This window comes from Neltuma alba, unplaced genomic scaffold (genome assembly GCF_004799145.2).
Source record: "Neltuma alba isolate B1F8T4 unplaced genomic scaffold, ASM479914v2 tig00011829_pilon, whole genome shotgun sequence".
Classification (NCBI taxonomy): domain Eukaryota; kingdom Viridiplantae; phylum Streptophyta; class Magnoliopsida; order Fabales; family Fabaceae; genus Neltuma; species Neltuma alba.
Window position 1 is genome coordinate 1 of NW_021636440.1, and position 19,400 is coordinate 19,400.

Consider the following 19,400-nt stretch of genomic DNA (forward strand, 5'->3'; position numbering starts at 1 on the left):
GGTTTATTTTTATTTATTGGGTGACTGGAGGTTTTAAAATAATTATTGTAGCTAAAAATTTTATTATTTATGGAAAATAATATATATGTAGTTATACCATTAAAGTTTTGATTAGATTATTTATTTATAAATATTTGAAGTATTATTGAATTTTTGATAGTTTGATTTTGAGGTTAAACTTAAATGAGGATTTTAGAGTTTTAAATATATAATTTTATATTTGAAATTGTTGAAAATCCTTTTTATTAAGGTAAATAATTTGGAGGGTAAATAAATAATTTGGGTTGTTAGAAATTTTAAGTTGTTTCTAAATACTTAATAATTTTTGAGTTATGAGAGTTGAGGGATTTTAAAGTAAAATTATTAAATCAGAATTTAAATAATATAGAGAAGTTTAATTAATTAATTATTAGTTTTATTAATATGTGGTTATATTAATTGTGTAGATTAATTATTGGTTGAGCAAAGGATTGACCTTGTGGTAATCCTAAGTATTGCTTTGGCGAGAGGTAACCACTTTCCACTTGTTATATGTGCTAATATGTTGTTTGTGAGTATTTTGCTATTTTGGAATAATATTTGATATTTGGAACTTGAGTAGATAAATTATATCTTTTGAGCTATGAAAATTGTCTTGTGGGATTTTTGGAATTGTGATTGAGAAGTTTGGAAAAGATATATGATTTATATCTTATGGATATTATACTGAGAAAAGATTGAGACATTTTTTTATATTGTGAATGATTGGTTGTTATTTGGATTTTGGATTGAGTCCTATCCTACCACGTGGTAAGGCCGCCATTGGTGCACATTGGTTGGCTTCTTCTTTCGTCCCCCATAGTGAGGGATAGGCCTTTGTGGCTTCTTATTCGTCCCCCAGAGTGAGGGATAGGCCCATATGTTTGATTGATCCCCCGAGTGAGGGATAGACTTATGTGGCTTGTGTGTTGGCCCCCATAGTGAGGGTTTGGATGATTGAAATTATATTTCTATGGATATATCTATTTTTCTCGAGAATTATAACTGTCCCACTTGACACCTCACGAGCACGTGTTAGTATGTATGATGAGTTGGAAAGTTGGTTACTGAGGCGTTTGTCTCACCCCTGGTTTAACATTTTCAGGCGATAGTTCAGGTGGTGGCCCATCAGGGAAGGCTCCGGAGGCATAGTGTGCTGATTAGCTTGTATAGCCTCCCTGCTTTTGTTCTATGTGCTGACTTGTTATATATTGCCACATAGGGCTCATCTACTATCATGATGTAAAATAATACTTTTAATTACTACTATCTGGTATGATAGGGCGTGAGGAGGCCCGAGACATTTTAGACTCTGCGTGTAACGCTCCTTTGAAAGTGTTGACTTTTGACTAATGAGCTCTATAGTTTTATATTAAACTGATTTATCAGTTCGTATGTTGAAAATATAAGTTTGGTTTGGGCTAATGGTTGAATGATATTTCTGGACTTTGGAAGTCCAAGGCCCAAGGTAACGATCGATGTTACTCTTATATAAGTTTATTTCTTTTAACCATGATAGCGATTTTAAAATTTTAAGGTTTCTTCTTTTCTATCATGGTTAATCATTCAAATAAATTGTTGGATTTAATCTAAAATTTTTTGAAAGAGCGGTTGTCACAATTTGGTATCAGAGCCAAAGATTCTGTGAAGTGGGTTGCATTACATTGCATTTAGTGGCAATATATAATAATCTCACATAACCTTCCCTGTTACTTTGTGTCTGTGTTTGTCCTTACTTTGTGTTTCTTTTGGTGGGTTCCATCCTTAGGTGGGGAGGATGGTACGGACACGATCCCGACAAACTGATCAGGGTGGAGATGAATCCACAAACCCACCTAATCAACCACCGAATCCTTGCAGTTTAACCAGGAGACTTTACTGCAACAGTTAAGGGAAGTGGTAGTTACGGTGGTAGATGAGAGAGTAAGAAAGATGGAGGAAGATTTGAGAGTCAAGAAAGCTGTGGAAGAGTTTGAAGGGAATGGGCTTCCTGGACCGTCGTGGGAAATTCTGTCACCCACAGGGTTCTATTGAAGGAACCAGAGAAGAGAGTAGTTCACAAAGGCGACCAGGAAAAGAAGCGGTGAACCTTAAAAGCGTATGGAAGGACATAGAGCGGCATCACCCAAAGACGTTTGATGGGGGTATGGATCCTGACAAAGCTGAGGCTTGGATAGATGACATGGAGACAATATTTAAAGCTTGTGGCTGTAATACCTACCAAAAGGTACAAGCAGCGGTAGTTTTACTGAGGGATCGAGCTAAGAGGTGGTGGAGGAGTGTAAGCGGCATAGATGACTCGGGGATTACTTGGAACGAATTCAAACAGATGTTCTTTGATCACTACTTTCCCCCAGCCATGAGACAAGAAAAAGAAACAGCTTTTTATGCTCTTCGACAAGAGAACATGCATGAGGATGAGTTTATTGCCAAGTATATTGACCTCTCCAAGCATGTTACCTACCTGCAGCAGAATGATAATCCAGAGTGGATGGCCCGACAATTGATAGAACGGGCGAGGCCAGAGTTGAAACAGCAAATGGCCTTATATGAGTTTAAGAGTTTCGAGGATGCCTGCACGAAACTCAGGATGACAGCTCGCAGAACCCGAGAGGTAGAGGAGAGCCGACGTCGGGATAACCAGGGCAGATTCTCTGGTTTTATGAGGCCAATGGGAGGAATCAATAAAAAGAATAACTACAGTTATGGGAGCTCGGTAACTCAAGCAGAGGCAAGAGCCAGAATCAGAAGAATTCAGCCCGTGGAGGCTTTATGCAAAGGAGACAGGCTCAGGGGAGCCGTATAGGGGGAGATCGGAGTGTCCACCATGAGCCTGCCAGATCTACACCAAGTGTTAGTGGTCCTTGCATGAGATGTGGGAGAAATCACCCAGGACAGTGTTGGGAATGCTACGATGCCATAAGTTTCGGACATATAGCTCGCAATTGTCCAGAGATGCAGCAGCAAACTCCTAGTTTCAGATCCACGGTGCCCGGGAGAGTTTTTGCTTTGACTAGAGAGGAAGCTGGTATGTCTCCTAATCTGATTAGAGGTACTGTCTCTCTTCAAGGACATGATATACCTGTGTTGTTTGATTCTGGTGCCACTCATTCTTTTATTGCTGCGGAATGTGCTCAAAAGTTTAAATTTCCAATGCATGATTTGTCTTACATGTTGAAAGTGTCAACTCCAGCGGGAGCCACTGTGTTAACCACACAGGCGTGTTTAAGTCTTGTGCTTAAATTTGAGAATCGTGAGTCTGTGATTGATTTGATTTGTCTACCCCTCAAGGGTATTGACGTGATTATTGGTATGGATTGGCTATCAGCAAATAATGCCATTCTGGATTGTAAAAGGAAGATAGTAACTCTTCCTTTGTGCACTACGATAGTTGAGGCTATTAATGGTCGTTTGTGGTTGTCTGCTACTCAAGCAACTAAGTGTATTCAGAAGGGTTGTCAGCGTATGCTGTTTTCTTTTCCGTTAGTACGGATAAAGAAGTTGGTATAGACCAAATCGAGGTAGTAAAGGAGTTTCCTGAGGTATTTCCTGAGGAAATATCCGGTTTACCTCCTGAAAGGGAAGTTGAATTCTCCATTGAGCTAGTACCAGGGACAGCTCCAATTTCTAAAGCACCGTACAGAATGTCACCTTCTGAATTGGCAGAGCTGAAAAAGCAAATCGAAGAGTTACTTGAAAAAGGATTTATTAGACCAAGTGTCTCACCGTGGGGATCACCAGTACTGTTTGTGAGAAAGAAGGATGGGAGCTTGAGATTGTGTATAGATTACAGGCAGTTGAACAAAGTGACTATCAAGAACAAATATCCTTTGCCTAGGATTGATGATTGCTAGATCAATTAATGGGGTCAGCAGTGTTTTCCAAGATTGACTTAAGGTCGGGATATCATCAATTAAGAGTTAGAGCAGAGGACATCCCGAAGACGGCCTTTCGTACCAGATACGGACATTACGAGTTTCTAGTAATGCCTTTTGGTTTGACGAATGCTCCAGCGGTGTTTATGGACTATATGAACCGGATCTTTAGGCCGTATTGGACAAGTTTATTGTGGTGTTTATAGATGATATCCTGATATACTCTAAGAATGAGGAAGAACACCGAGAGCATCTTTACATTGCATTGCGAATATTGAGGGATCATCAGTTATATGCTAAGTTAAGCAAGTGCGAGTTCTGGCTTAGAGAAGTGAAGTTCTTAGGCCATGTAGTATCTGCCGAGGGAGTAGCTGTTGATCCTAGCAAGGTCGATGCCGTATTGAAATGGGAGACACCAAAATCTGTGACGGAGGTACGAAGTTTTGTGGGCTTAGCTGGGTATTACCGAAGATTCATCAAGGGATTTTCTCAGATCGCCATGCCTCTAACTAAGTTGACCAAGAAAGACCAACCGTTTATCTGGAGTGAAAAGTGTGAGGCGGCTTTCCAAGAACTGAAGGCTAAGTTGACCACGGCTCCAGTGTTGACTATTCCAGATCCTAGTAAACCGTACACCCTTTACACTGATGCTTCACTTAAGGGTTTAGGGTGTGTCCTGATGCAGGAAGGAAAGGTGGTTGCCTATGCATCTAGGCAATTAAGGCCGCATGAGGAAAATTATCCTACACATGACCTGGAATTAGCGGCGGTGGTTTTTGCATTGAAGATCTGGAGGCACTACTTATATGGATCACAGTTTGAAGTCTTCAGCGATCACAAGAGCTTGAAGTATTTAATAGATCAGAAGGAACTGAATAATAGACAACGCCGGTGGATGGAATTCATCAAGGACTATGACTTTGAGCTTAAGTATCATCCGGGTAAAGCCAATGTGGTTGCAGACGCTTTGAGTAGGAAAACGGTGCATGTGTTTCACATGAGTTTGGAGGAACACTACTGCTTAGAGAGATTGAGAGATCTCCAAGTGGTGCATGAGGCTCCAGCCACTCTACAATCAATTTTGGGTGATTATGAGTTTTTTCGAGACTTGAAGGTTGCACAGATGGAGGATGACCGGTTACTAAGCATCCGAGAGGAAGTGGAGACCCATGGTGTGCCTGATTATGAAATTGGTGAAGAAGGAATCCTGAGGTACAAGAAGAGGATTTGTGTCCCTAATAATGAGGAAATCAAAAGGACTATTCTAGAAGAGGCGCATCGAAGTAATTACACGATACATCCAGGGATAACCAAGATGTACCAAGACCTGAAAAGGAACTACTGGTGGCCAAAAATGAAGAGGGATGTCACGGATTTTGTAATGAAGTGTCTGACATGTCAAAAGGTCAAGATAGAACATCAGAGACCTCCAGGACTATTAAAGAATCTTGATATTCCCCAATGGAAATGGGATAGTATTTCTATGGATTTCATTACTGGTATGCCAAGAACCCCGGCTGGCTATGATGCGATATGGGTAATTGTAGATAGATTGACTAAGTCAGCGCACTTCCTGCCTATCAAGAGTACTTACTCGTTAGAACGATTGACAAAGCTGTATATAGATGAGATTGTTCGACTTCATGGAGTGCCGGAGTCTATCATTTCAGATAGGGACCCGAGGTTTACATCGAACTTCTGGCAGTCATTACATGAAGCCATGGGCACTAAGCTCAAGTTTAGTACTGCTTATCATCCTCAGACTGATGGACAGACTGAGAGGACGATTCAGACTCTCGAGGACATGTTGAGGGCCTGCGCTATAGAGCTAAAGGGTAGTTGGGACACTCACTTGTCATTAGCTGAGTTTGCCTATAACAACAGCTATCACGCTAGCATTCAGATGGCACCATATGAGGCTTTATACGGGAGGAAATGTAGATCTCCACTTTGTTGGACTGAATTAAGTGAAAGAACAATTATTGGCCCAGATTTAGTGGACATCACAACCAGAAAGATTGAGCTGATCAAGCAGAAGTTGTTGATGGCCCAAAGTCGACAGAAGAGTTATGCGGATCGTCGGAGGAGACCTTTAGAATTTGAAGTGGGTGATCATGTATTTCTGAAGGTTTCACCTGTCACTGGTGTTGGTAGATCCATAAAGCCAAGAAGCTTACACCCCGATTTATGGGTCCTTATGAGATTTTGGAGCGGATTGGACCTGTTGCATATCGAATTGCGCTGCCGCCACATCTTTCCAGTTTACACGACGTGTTCCACGTGTCACAGTTGAAAAAGTATCATCCCGATCCGTCTCATGTTATTGAACCCGAAGAGGTCGAGTTGCGAGATAATTTGACCTATCCAGCAGAACCAGAGCGGATTTTGGACGTTAAGGATAAACAATTGAGGAACAAAACTATCCGTCTTGTTAAAGTCTTTTGGAAGGGCATGAGTCCCGGTGATGCTACTTGGGAGACAGAGGAACGGATGCGTTATGAGTACCCTTACCTGTTTTCTTAGTAAGCACTTTGAGTTACTTTTGTTTTTATTTCTTGTGTGGGTTGTTTGAATTTTGGGACAAAATTCTATTTAGGTGGGGAGAATTGTAATATCCTTTTTTTTAAAAAAAAAAAGAAAAAAAAATAAAGATTCAACTTTCCACCAACTTTCGGTGGAAAGTTGAAACTTGAGGGTGGAAAATTTGGGAGAGAGTGGAAAATGGGCAAACGTGTGGAAAAAATTGGTTTAAGGAAACTTAGGGGAGAGAAGGAAGACTTGGGGATGAAGAGTTAATGCAATGAGGAAATTGTGCGACGGGTGTTGGAATTGTAGAATAAAAGAGAGTAAGAGGCAGAAGGCGAGAGTGCGTGAGAGAACAAAAGAGAGAGAAGAGAGAGTTAGAGTGGGAGAGCAGACCGGTAAGGAGGAAAAAGCTTTGAAGATATTTTAGGTACATGAAATTATCTCTTTTCATCAAACTTTCTTCATAAATATTTCATATATATTTTATGCTTCATAATAGTAGTATTACCATAGTGATTAGAGAAAATTTTGAGACTTATATATGATATAAGTATTGAGTTTTGACAAAAGATGACTATAGAAATTTAGAAGTAAATGAGTTGTTAATTTTAATCGGTTTAGATTTCTCTATTTGTTAGTTTTTAGTATTTAAATTAATTTTTTAGTTGAAAAATCTGTTATATATGATTTATATATATTTTTTTATTTTTACCGATTAAATTCAAGTTAAATAATTTATTTGGATTGTTTGATATATTATTAAGATTTTAATCGGTTTATTTTTATTTATTGGGTGACTGGAGGTTTTAAAATAATTATTGTAGCTAAAAAGTTTATTATTTATGGAAATATATTATATGGTAGTTATACCATTAAAGTTTTGATTAGATTATTTATTTATAAATATTTGAAGTATTATTGAATTTTTGATAGTTTGATTTTGAGGTTTAAACTTAAATGAGGATTTTTAGAGTTTATAACATAATAATTTTATATTTGGAAATTGTTGAAAATCCTTTTTATTAAGGTAAATAATTTGGAGGTGGTAAATAAATAATTTGGGTTGTTAGAAATTTTAAGTTGTTTCTAAAATACTTAATAATTTTTGAGTTATGAGAGTTGCGGGATTTTAGAGTAAAATTTAATTAATATTTAAATAATATAGAGAAGTTTATTAATTAATTAATTAGTTTATATTAATATGTGGTTATATTAATTGTGTAGATTAATTATTGGTTGAGCAAAGGATTGACCTTGTGGTAATCCTAAGTATTGCTTTGGCGAGAGGTAACCACTTTCCACTTGTTATATGTGCTAATATGTTGTTTGTGAGTATTTTGCTATTTAGAATAATATTTGATTATTTGAAACTTGAGTAGATATGTTATATCTTTTGAGCTATGAAAATTGTCTTGTGGGATTTTTGGAATTGTGATTGAGAAGTTTGGAAAAGATATATGATTTATATCTTATGGATTATACTGAGAAAAGATTGAGACATTTTTATTATATTGTGAATGATTGGTTGTTATTTGGATTTTGGATTGAGTCCTATCCTACCACGTGGTAAGGCCGCCATTGGTGCACATTGGTTGGCTTCTTCTTTCGTCCCCCATAGTGAGGGATAGGCCTTTGTGGCTTCTTATTCGTCCCCCAGAGTGAGGGATAGGCCCATATGTTTGATTGATCCCCCAGAGTGAGGGATAGACTTATGTGGCTTGTGTGTTGGCCCCCATAGTGAGGGTTTGGATGATTGAAATTATATTTCTATGGATATATCTATGTTTCTCGAGAATTAATAACTGTCCCACTTGACACCTCACGAGCACGTGTTAGTATGTATGATGAGTTGGAAAGTTGGTTACTGAGGCGTTTGTCTCACCCCGTGGTTTAACATTTTCAGGCGATAGTTCAGGTGGTGGCCCATCAGGGAAGGCTCCGGAGGCATAGTGTGCTGATAGCTTGTATAGCCTCCCTGCTTTTGTTCTATGTGCTGACTTGTTATATATTGCCACATAGGGCTCATCTACTATCATGATGTAAAATAATACTTTTAATTACTACTATCTGGTATGATAGGGCGTGAGGAGGCCCGAGACATTTTAGACTCTGCGTGTAACGCTCCTTTGAAAGTGTTGACTTTTGACTAATGAGCTCTATAGTTTATATTAAACTGATTTATCAGTTCGTATGGTTGAAAATATAAGTTTGGTTTGGGCTAATGGTTGAATGATATTTCTGGACTTTGGAAGTCCAAGGCCCAAGGTAACGATCGATGTTACTCTTATTATAAGTTTATTTCTTTTAACCATGATAGCGATTTTAAAATTTTAAGGTTTCTTCTTTTCTATCATGGTTAATCATTCAAATAAATTGTTGGATTTAATCTAAAATGGTTTTGAAAGAGCGGTTGTCACCAAATAATGCAATGTGTTTGTATTTTTTCACTACATGTTTTATTCAAGTCCTGAAAATTATTGAACTATCCACAAGCAAACAACACAATGTGTTGTGATTTTTTTACTTCATATTTATTCACTGCATGAATAAATATAAAAGGAAAAGTGTTTGCATTTTTCTTTTAAACTTGGACATACTACCGTGGGATATCTAATTCCAATTCCAATCCAATTCCAATCCAATTCCAAAAGTGTTTTGGTCTTAAATATAAGTTACTTATTGGAAAAGTTTTGATTCTAGATATAAATCACTTATAATATATTTAATGTTTACTTTTTAATCCTATCTCCTATTTAATTTCCATTGAAAAGAGAGAAAGAATGAAGATATATGAGAATTATCTATAAATATATATAGAGAGAAAAAGTTTAATAAGGTAAATTAAAAAATTTTCTCAGATTAATACATTTCTTGATATGAAAAAATATGTTATAAGTGACTTATATTAAGAATTAGAGTGGCATACTAATTGAAGTCATTTAGATATTTTATTCATTTACCAATTATGATCATTAAAATCACGCATAAAATCTTTGTTATTCTTCCGTCTTTTTTTTTTTTTTTGGCAATTCAAATTTCATATTCAAAATTTTCCTCCTCTTTTTACCCTTTATTCCAATGTAAGAATCAAGCTTCCCATCAATATTAATAATTAATACTATTAACATAAAAACTAATTTAACATTAAACTGATTCTAAATATAAAACCTAATTTTATTATGTCTATCATATTTAGATTTTTTTTAAAAATGGTTCTTACTAATACACATGATACTATTAATATAAAAGCTAGTTACACATGTTAAGATTTCATTAAATAATAATTTTAGCTAATACACATGATTAGTAAGAAATTATTACAAGCAAGACAATATCTATTTATTACAAACAACTAATTTAAATAAATTTTTTAATTTATTTAAATTATTCAACTAGTTTTTATATTAAGTACCAAATTTTGTATTAATTATTAATTATTAACTGATGAAGTCTTGCCCTGATTTTTTTTTGGGTTAATTAATCTGGAAGTCCTTATAGTCTTAACCAATTTTGAATTAGGTCCTTATAGTTTTTTTTCTTTTTATCAGGTCCTTATACTTTCATCTATTTTTAATTAGGTCCTCGCATTTATTTTTTTTTTATTAAATCCTTATAATTTCACTAAAATTTTAATTAGGTCCATCTAGTTTTAATTTTTATTTATTAATTAAATATGAACTTAATTAAATAAATTAGTACTGAAATATAAAATATTAATAATTATATAATAAAAGATAAGTAATATAATTAATTAATTAAGGAAATTTTTTTAAAACAAATTAATTTTTTTTGCTAAAAAATAAAATTATTATAATAATTCATTATTTTTAGAATATTATTGTTTATAAACTAATATTACATAATATATACTATTTTATGTTTATAAAATAGTACTATTAGAATTTATAAATAAAGAATAAAAATTCAGGGACTTACTTAAAAATAAGGTGATCTTATAAGGACTTGATAAAAAGAAAAATAAATGCAAGGACCTAATTAAAAACAGGTGAAAGTATAAGGATCTGATAAAAGAAAAAAAATTATAGGGACCTGATTCAAAATTAGTTGAAACTATAAACTTGCAGATTAATTATCCCTTTTTTTTTTTTTGGGTGAAAAAGGGATCGCGTTCGGTATTTCTGGAAATAAAGTTAACCTTGTGGGAAATTCAAATTTTGTGGCTAAATTCGCGGTTCCCGCCCCACCGAAATTATGGCGCTCATCGGACCTTGAAGACCCGACTCCTAGGGTTTTTAAACTCTTTCCCTCTCTTCGTCTTCCCCTTTGAACTCCCGACAGTTTCCCCTCAAAACCGATCAACTCCTTAGTTTCCTCATCGTTTCTCCCAATTTAATTCACCGATCCTTTGATAAGTGTTAGGGTTGTGATCTCAGAATTTCCACAATGGCTGCTAGTCTCACCGGTGGGGCAATAATGACGATGTGTAGAGACGATTTCTCTTGCGAGGACCTGAAGCCTGTGCTTCAAGTGATTGACTTGAAGCTGGTTCAGTCGCAGCAGCATAACAGCACGGAGAGGTATAGGCTTGTTCTTTCAGATGGTTCCCATTACCAGCAAGGGATGCTTGCTACTCAGAAGAACGAGTTGGTCCATGCTGGACGATTGCAGAAGGGCTCTGTTGTTAAGTTGAATCAGTTTATCTGTAATGTTGTCCAGAGCCGCAAGTAAGTCGCTTTTTTTGGGGCATTTCTAGTCCCTGGTTCTCATTCGTTAGATTTTGTGTCAATGAACCATTTTCATTACTTGCGTTGAAGTTATGATTTTGAATGGCGATTGGTCTTCTTGATTTCTTTTTCGATTGGCATTTATGATGAATGGAGATGAGAGCAAAGTCTCTGGATTGGGGCGTTTTGAATGCCGTCGTCGTTGTTATTGTGAAGGTTCACTAAATGAACATGCAAGGAAGTAATAATTAAATCTCTGGATTGGGATCATCTGATTGGTGTGTAACTGGTAAATGAGACGATAGTTTTTTAATATTGTTCCTTCTCTGTAGTTTTGTGTACGGATTGGTTCTTCCTGTTGAAAGGGACGAGCTAAATGATTGAATCTGGATGTTCCTCGGGGATATAGGATATGAGCATATATTTCGTTACTAGAATCAAATAGATTTTAGGCCAGTAAGAGTGTTCGTTGTTGAATGATTCATTCTCACTGCATAGACTGGCTGTTTATCTATTCATACAGAGGTTAATCATTAATAGTTTTAGAATTGACAAACTTGGGGAAGCCTAGGTGGGAGTGGGATCAATCAACTCACTTTCAAAATTTTACAGGGGTGTTGTATTGTATTTTCCCATGGTCTTAACTGAGTATGGCTGTTATTACATCGGAAAAAAATTGTTGGTGAGACTAATTGCTTGGTATTTTTCTATCATGCTGTATTTTCAAAACTTTGAACAGATATGCATTCAGAATATTTCCTATAAATTGAATTCTTTCTTGTCCAGTAGGTGGAGTTTATGCTCCCAGGTAGAATTTTGCACCTTTGTTGTCCATGTTAGGGGGTCATTAGATGATGTGGTTGTCTCATTCACCATAAACAGGATCATCATCATTATCGAGCTGGATATGGTAGTTGACAGATGTGATCTGATTGGAGAACCTGTTGCCGCACCAAGAGCTGTACCTACTTCATCTTCCTCTGATCAGTCTGGAGTTACCACAGGGAACCCCCAGTCTTTAACCAGTAATTCACCTGCAGGTGGCAAGATTGCTCGACCAAATGTGATTGGGCCATCTCTAGATCATTCACAAATGAATCTCACTACCAATGGTGCAAGATATGGTACTGCAAATGTCCCTCCTCGATTGCCTAAAGTAGAGCCTGGAGCTACCCCTATTTTACCTAATTCAGGGCCACTCAATGGCTCCTACAGTGAACAGAACATGGGATTTCGCAATCCTCGACCAGAAACTCCAAGACCCCCGCAAAATGCATATATTCGTCCACCACAGCCTATGCATAGACAGCCTTCTCCAATTTACAATAACAGGGGACAAATGGCCAGAAATGAAGCTTTACCAAGGATAATTCCAATAGCTGCATTGAGTCCATACCATAGCATGTGGACAATTAAGGCTAGAGTTACAGCAAAGGCAGGCCTCAGGCAGTACAACAATGCCAGAGGTGATGGCAAGGTATTTTCTTTTGATCTTCTTGATTCTGATGGTGGAGAAATTCGTGCAACTTGCTTTAATGCAGTGGCTGAACAGTTCTATCAACAAATTGAAATTGGCAAAGTATATCTCATTTCGAGGGGGAGTATAAAGCCTGCTCAAAAAAATTTTAATCACCTTCCTAATGATCTAGAATTGACCATTGATATTACATCCATCATACAGCCATGCAATGATGACGAGTCAATTCCAATGCGTCTTTTTAATTTTCGTCCTATTAGTGATGTTGAAAGCATGGAAAATTCAAGTGTTGTGGATGTGATTGGTGTGGTTTATTCTGTTAGTCCCACCACTTCAATCATGAGAAAGAATGGCAGTGAAACTCAGAAGAGAGCCCTCCAGTTGAAGGACATGTCTGGTTGTAGTGTTGAGTTAACCCTTTGGGGAGAGTTTTGTAATGCAGAAGGACAACGGTTGCAGAATACTTGTGACTCAGGTGCATTTCCAGTTTTGGCTGTGAAAGCTGTCAGGGTAAATGAATTCAATGGGAAGGCCCTTGGGACCATAGCCAATAGTCAGCTATTTATAGAGCCTGATTTTCCCGAGGCTTACAGGTTGAAAGAATGGTTTGACAAGGAAGGGAGGAATGTTCCAGCTATTTCTATTTCCAGAGAATCATTCAATGCTGGTAAGACTGATATGAGGAAGACTATATCTCAAATCAAAGATGAGAAGTTGGGGACTTCAGAGAAGCCTGATTGGATTAGCATCTGTGCAAGCATTTCATTCGTTAAGGCTGATTCTTTCTGCTATCCAGCCTGTCCCATCATGATAGGGGATCGGAAATGTAGCAAGAAAGTGTCCAATAATGGAGATGGAAAATGGCGGTGTGATAGATGTGACCAGAATGTTGATGCATGTGAATATAGGTATATACTGCAACTCCAAATACAGGATCACACTGGGCTAACATGGGTTACTGCATTTCAGGAGTGTGGTGAGGAGATAATGGGCTTACCTGCCAAAGATCTTTATTATATGAAATATGAAGAGCAGGACGATGAAAGGTTTGCTCAAATCATCCGTAAGGTTCTTTTTACTAAATACATATTCAAGTTAAAAGTTAAGGAAGAGACATTCGGTGATGAACAGCGTGTAAAGTCAACGGTAGTGAAAGCAGAGAAGGTGAACTTTTCATCTGAATCAAGACTTCTTTTGGATTTGATTGACAAGCTTAAAGCTGAGAAGGTAGAAGGCATCAATCCTAACTCTGTAATCAGTAATGCTGGACCGCAGAATGTTGGATCTGGCCTGGCTGTGCCGCCAGCTTATACTCCTATAAGGAACAGCAGTGGTGCGAGTAGGGAATATGGGATGCCAGAAAATCAAGTGGGTCAGTATGAACGCCAATATAGGAGTTCTTTTGCTTCAGGTGGGTCTTCTGGTTCATTTATGCCTTGCAGCAATTGTGGAGGCTCTGGCCATAGCTCTATGTTTTGCCCAAACATTACTAGTGTACCTCGACAGTCCACGGGAGGAGGGGCCTTTACAAATAGGGCATCCTCAGCGGCAGGTGGTGGAATTGCCACTGGTGAATGCTTTAAATGTCATCAAACTGGTCACTGGGCAAGAGACTGTCCTGGTCTCAATGCGGCAGCCCCTTCAGGTTATGGAAATAGTAGTGTTCATGGAGGACATGGGTTTGTTCAAAGGCAACAGCTTGGCGGATTTTGAACTGCTATTGGAAATGAGAGATGCTCTTGTAACATCATGTTGGATTCTGTCATTGATTCGTTGACGGGTTCTTTGGGGATGGGTGATCTGTACAGCTCAGTTTTGAGAACCTACTTTCATGGCGTTATGCTTCAGAACTGAGGGATTCCGCTTTCCACAAGATGCTGTTGAACAGTGAGCGGCTTGCTTTGTTTGGGGTCTTTTGTATAGTTAGTTTATGAAGCATTGGTTGGCATCTTTATATCGAGTTGGATTTTGTTACGCATGTAACTTCAAGCTTGAGTCATGCGCTCGGAGAGAAATTTCTGTGAGCATGTTACAAGCCTCCCTATGACAATTTTGTAATATATCTAGCAGGTTTATGTTCACTAACTTAACAACTCCCAACAAAATCAAAATCCTCATGTTTAGTTTAAGGATTTCTCAACAATTTTCTCATTTAGTTTAATTAATATTCCTTCAGTCTTTAATATAGAATTTAATTATTGAGTTGATTTTGATTCTAGATATTAAAACTTATTTTTTATATTTATTAATTTTTTAAAATCATTTTTAGGGATATTTTTTTAATCATGATCAAGTAGAAAAGAGAGAGGATATTAAGGAAAATGATTATAGTATTTTAAAAAAATATGTCATACTTTTTATAATTGAGTAATTTGTCTAATTTTCTTAATCTAATCAAATTAGTTAATTAGATCTTATATTAAGGATTAAAAAGTGATAAATTTTTCTTAATTTTGGACAAACAGGTCCTAAAACAAAGAATGACTTGAGGAAATTAATTTTGGATTCTCTTACAAATATACTGCCATTAACGCATAGAGGGGAGGGGGGGGGAAAGTGATGTAGATTACAAAAGAAGTCTCTATTAATAGATTCCAGTAAGAAAATAAATTATGTGGTGGTTCATCCATCCATTCAAATGCGTTCTTAGCAATTTTCATACAAATCATATGCCTTTACATCATTCGCAATTTTGCATAGATGGATCTTATTGGGATGAGGTTTCTAATGGATTGAAGGCTTGAACTCCAAGGTCAAACGTACCGTAATTCAAAGATATTTAAAAATTAGTTCAATTAGTTATTTTTAAGTACTTCTCCCAATAAGACTCCATTTGACTTTTCATTTGATCCTAATTATAAGACCCCAATCCATTTTGTCTCTTATATTATGCATTTTTTTCCAAGATAATCCTTCTAATAATGATAGTTTTAGCCAATATACTTAATTAGCAAGGATATTTTAGGAATACAACACTTATTTATTATAAATAACCAACTTAACTTACTTCCTTAATCTCCTCAAATAAGTCAATTGGGTCTTATAATTAGGACCGGAGGAGTATTATTTTTATTAAAATATTTTAGTTAATTATATGTATTGAAATTGCTCTTAATTAAAATTGGGTACGGTTAATTTATGTATTAGTTTGAAAAAAATTTTAAATTTTAAAGGCAGTTAATGCAAAGTTCTCTCCGCCGCAGGGCCCCGTCTCGAGTTTCCACCGGTTTTAAGCAAGGAAAAAAACACGTGCAACATCCTCTGTCGTCGTACTCCCTTGTCTGTGGTGGCCACACGTCCTTCCAGCTTTCGGGGTCGTCAATTGCCGTCCGGCGACAATAACTTCGGTATGTTCTCCCTCTCCAGACTCCTTCGCTTTTCCTAATTTCAGTATTGATCACTTTCTCGGCTTGATTCAATTCATTGGTTTTCGATTCGTTGAAGATGGACAAATCAGCTTATTAGGGTTCGTGTGGATTTATCTTTCTGGCCTCGTGCGGTCTAGGTTCCTAGAGTTTTCGCTGGCTTCTTTGAACATCAATTATTTTCATGGTGTTCAATAATTGGACTGTGTTTTAAACTCATGAACGGTCTATTTGCTGAATTCCCTTGTTCTAAATGCTTTTTGATGTTGTAGACCTGTAGTCGTGCGTTATTTAAACCTTACTGATCAATTCATGATGTTAAATTTTTAATAACTTTCTCGCCAATAACATCCTAACTTCTACTGAAGGCTTAGGTGCTGGTTCTCCTTCTTCATTTAGTTTACTAGAACTGGGAGCTATTGATACTTTGCACTAGAAAAGATGAGTGTGAAATTTTCTGTGCCAATTGCTGATCGAGATGTTGACCCTTTTGATTTGTAATCCAGAAATTCACTCGGGGATTGTTTTACTAGTACATACTTTCTCACTTTTGTTTATTTTTTCTTTGTTTTTAGAAGGAGTTTCTTTGATAACAGCAGACAATGGATTTATTAAAGGGAATGAATGAAGATGTATCTGAGTGCCCCTTTGATGTGAAAGACATCCAAAGGTGCCCCTTTCTGAGAAACATCAACAAACCTACTAACTTCTTCTTTTCTTCATCAAGGATTAACGTTCCTGTAAGTTTTCTGTGCACTTTCTGTGAAACTTCTATCTGAATGTTGAAATTCAATATGGTTCAGCATTTTAATCGAGTGCCTTAATTAATTCTAAATATTCAGGTGCTCGGAGCCAAGGGTCCTATATTTGAAGATGGTCCTAATTTTGACATGGCATTTAAGCTCTTCCATGGGAAAGATGGAATTATCCCCCTATCTGAAAAATCTGACTTACACAATGATTGTAGAGAACTTGAGCCTCAGCCTGTTTTCAACCCTTTGGCTGCAAAATTTGCCACCATAAGCCTGTCATCCTTTGGGCCTGGTGGCATGTTCGGTTTTGGTGATTTCTCTGAGAAATGGAAGAAGCAAAAGAAGACTGAACCGTCAAACAAAAGAGAACCTTCATCCCAGGTAAACATTGTTGTTGGGCATTTTAACATGAGTTTTGTGCTGGTAGGAAGCATTTAACTATTTAATGATGTGGCCTGGAGACTATCCAATGTTGGGCATGAATTAATATGATCACGTGAAAGAAAAACCTACACTTTCCGTCTTTGGATTTTTTGCTTCATGCGATAATGTTGCCAAAAATTAGCGATAATTCTGCTATTAGGTTTAGGCTCCAAGGGCAAGGTTATTACAATTCTATGTGCTTGATAAAATTTAGCGCACTAGCTCATCAAGTTTCAACTACTGTAGAAAAAAATGTTGGAGATGTGACTTGTATTTCTTCTTTGTTCTCCTTTTGAGCTTTCTATCAGAAAGGAGATTTATCCAAGCACGAGGCACTTGGAAATGAATGGTTGGAAACAGGGAACTGTCCTATTGCCAAGTCTTATAGAGCTGTGAGCCATGTTCTACCCCTTGTTGCTTCAGCTCTTCGGCCACCACCTGGAATGAAGCTTAGATGCCCACCTGCAGTTGTTGCTGCAAGAGCGGCCCTTGCACGCACAGCGTTTGTGAAAAACTTGCGTCCACAGCCTCTTCCTGCAAAAATGCTTGCAATTGCAGCCTTGGGAATGGCAGTTAACGTTCCCTTAGGTGCATGGAAGGAACACACCGAGAAGTTCTCGCTATCATGGTTCGCAGCAGTGCATGCAGCTGTTCCCTTTATTGCCATGCTTCGGAAATCAGTGTTGATGCCTAAATCAGCAATGGCTTTGACAATAGCAGCTTCCATCTTAGGCCAGGTTCTTGGCTCTAGAGCTGAACGCATCCGACTCAAAACTATATCTGAGAGGGGAAAAGTGGTCACTGAGCCAGCGAGTACCATTTCAGGCTTTAATCCAAGCAAGCATGATGACTTTAAGAATGGTCACTGCGGTGCAGGTGGGATGGGTGTGGACTCGGTTTCTATGAAGGAGGGTCGTCCAACTTCAGCAGCCAGTATCTGTTATTGACCACACTGAGATCCATTCATGTATGAATGTGTAATTGATGACCAGAGGTCATAATATGAAATTCTAAGAATAATAATAATAAAAGCATCAATTGTGTGTCTGTAATACGAACAGTTGTTCCGGCTTACTGCTTCTCACGCAGAAAAGCATCGGAGCCTGAGTTTAATACCAAGTTCTTACAAGGAATAGCAGCTTTTACTGCATCATAAAGTTTTAACTGAATCCAGAAAATAGAAGCCTTTAGGCTTTAACTGGAACGTGCAGGGTGCGGGTATGTTGATAATGTTCGGTTGAAGTGGAAGGAAGTTGGTGGCTAGGAATGAAATGAGGGTTTAAAAATCATTCCTTTTTTTTTTTTGGATAAAAGATCAAATGATATTAATAAGAAAAATGAAACATTACATATACATGACTGAAGAAGAGCAGGAAAAAATCATTCCTTAATTAGTAATACATGTTTGGTCACATGGCCAGGCTTTGATTCCTGCCTTCCTCTTATTTTACTATTTTTTTGGGTCACTGAACCCACCTTAATTTCTCTGGAATCAGGCATGGATGCAGGCACCGCCCCTCTCCCGGCATTATAAATATAGTAGTGACACTTTACATGGCCAACTGGGGAGGTGTAGGCATACTTCAATTAATATCATAATTATATAATTTTTTAATAATACAATAAATTAATATTACTATTGAAAAGTATTTTTTTTGAAGGTTTAATCCAAACAATTGGTGAGTAATACATTAGTATAAAAAAATTTAATTATTATTTGAAGTTGCTAATCATAAGTACATTCACATGAGCTGATGGGAAAAATTTTTTTCACATATTTATTTCGTATACTGTAAATTATTATTAAAAAATTATTTTTAAAAGTTATAATTACCATTCCAAAGTTGAAAGAAGAAAGTTGGGGTTTGAGGCATGCACCGCCGCCTTCCGTGTTGGTGAGATTTGCTGTGTGCAGTGAAGATTCCAATTTCACGTTTGGAGACAGCCCCTCCATCATACCCCACCTCTCATAATTTCCACTCCCTTTCCTTTTTTTCAATTATTTTTTCTCTCCAGCTTTTATTGCGGATATTTTATCCTGAGGCGCCCAAAACGCCAAGCGAGCAATAAATAACACTTTATATATATATATACATATATATTACACAAATTAAAAAAAAAAACGAAAAGTTTGGGAGATTTGTGGTGTGAAGATGGGCCGCACGTGCTGGTGCTTCACACTCTGCTCAGTGTATGTTCATTAAATTAAAAAAATAAAATAACATAAACGAATTATAATTGAATCTAACTAAATAAATAACACATTGCTGGTAAAAAAA

The 19,400-nt window shown here is 37.0% G+C and overlaps 2 protein-coding genes across 4 annotated transcripts; both read left to right on the forward strand.

The window, feature by feature from the left end:
- Positions 1-5,246: 5,246 nt before the first annotated feature.
- On the forward strand, positions 5,247-18,280 carry LOC114718309 (uncharacterized). Of its 3 annotated transcripts, XM_028903594.1 has the most exons (5): positions 5,247-5,259; positions 5,756-5,759; positions 16,525-16,686; positions 16,789-17,079; positions 17,430-18,280. In XM_028903594.1, exons 3-5 carry the CDS (start codon positions 16,549-16,551, stop codon positions 18,066-18,068), a joined length of 1,068 nt encoding a protein of 355 aa, XP_028759427.1. In that variant the 5' UTR covers positions 5,247-5,259; positions 5,756-5,759; positions 16,525-16,548; the 3' UTR covers positions 18,069-18,280. The 3 variants fall into 3 exon arrangements, with proteins under 3 accessions (XP_028759427.1, XP_028759425.1, XP_028759426.1); XM_028903592.1 differs by lacking the exons at positions 5,247-5,259; positions 5,756-5,759 and adding an exon at positions 15,827-15,928 and having other exon boundaries at positions 16,522-16,686; XM_028903593.1 differs by lacking the exons at positions 5,247-5,259; positions 5,756-5,759 and adding an exon at positions 16,081-16,096 and having other exon boundaries at positions 16,522-16,686.
- LOC114718308 (replication protein A 70 kDa DNA-binding subunit A-like) lies at positions 10,750-14,644 on the forward strand. The gene is made up of 2 exons (XM_028903591.1): positions 10,750-11,104; positions 11,987-14,644. The coding sequence occupies exons 1-2, from the start codon at positions 10,824-10,826 to the stop codon at positions 14,292-14,294; spliced, it is 2,589 nt and encodes an 862-aa protein (XP_028759424.1). The 5' UTR covers positions 10,750-10,823; the 3' UTR covers positions 14,295-14,644.
- Positions 18,281-19,400: the final 1,120 nt, after the last annotated feature.

Excerpts from the sequence above, each read along its gene's own strand:
- LOC114718308 (XM_028903591.1), top strand. The coding sequence starts at position 10,824 with ATGGCTGCTAGTCTCACCGGTGGGGCAATAATGACGATGTGTAGAGAC. Across the intron at positions 11,105-11,986 it reads AATGTTGTCCAGAGCCGCAA|GATCATCATCATTATCGAGC; the intron begins GTAAGTCGCTTT and ends CACCATAAACAG.
- LOC114718309 (XM_028903594.1), top strand. The coding sequence starts at position 16,549 with ATGGATTTATTAAAGGGAATGAATGAAGATGTATCTGAGTGCCCCTTT. Across the intron at positions 16,687-16,788 it reads CATCAAGGATTAACGTTCCT|GTGCTCGGAGCCAAGGGTCC; the intron begins GTAAGTTTTCTG and ends CTAAATATTCAG. Across the intron at positions 17,080-17,429 it reads AAAGAGAACCTTCATCCCAG|AAAGGAGATTTATCCAAGCA; the intron begins GTAAACATTGTT and ends GCTTTCTATCAG.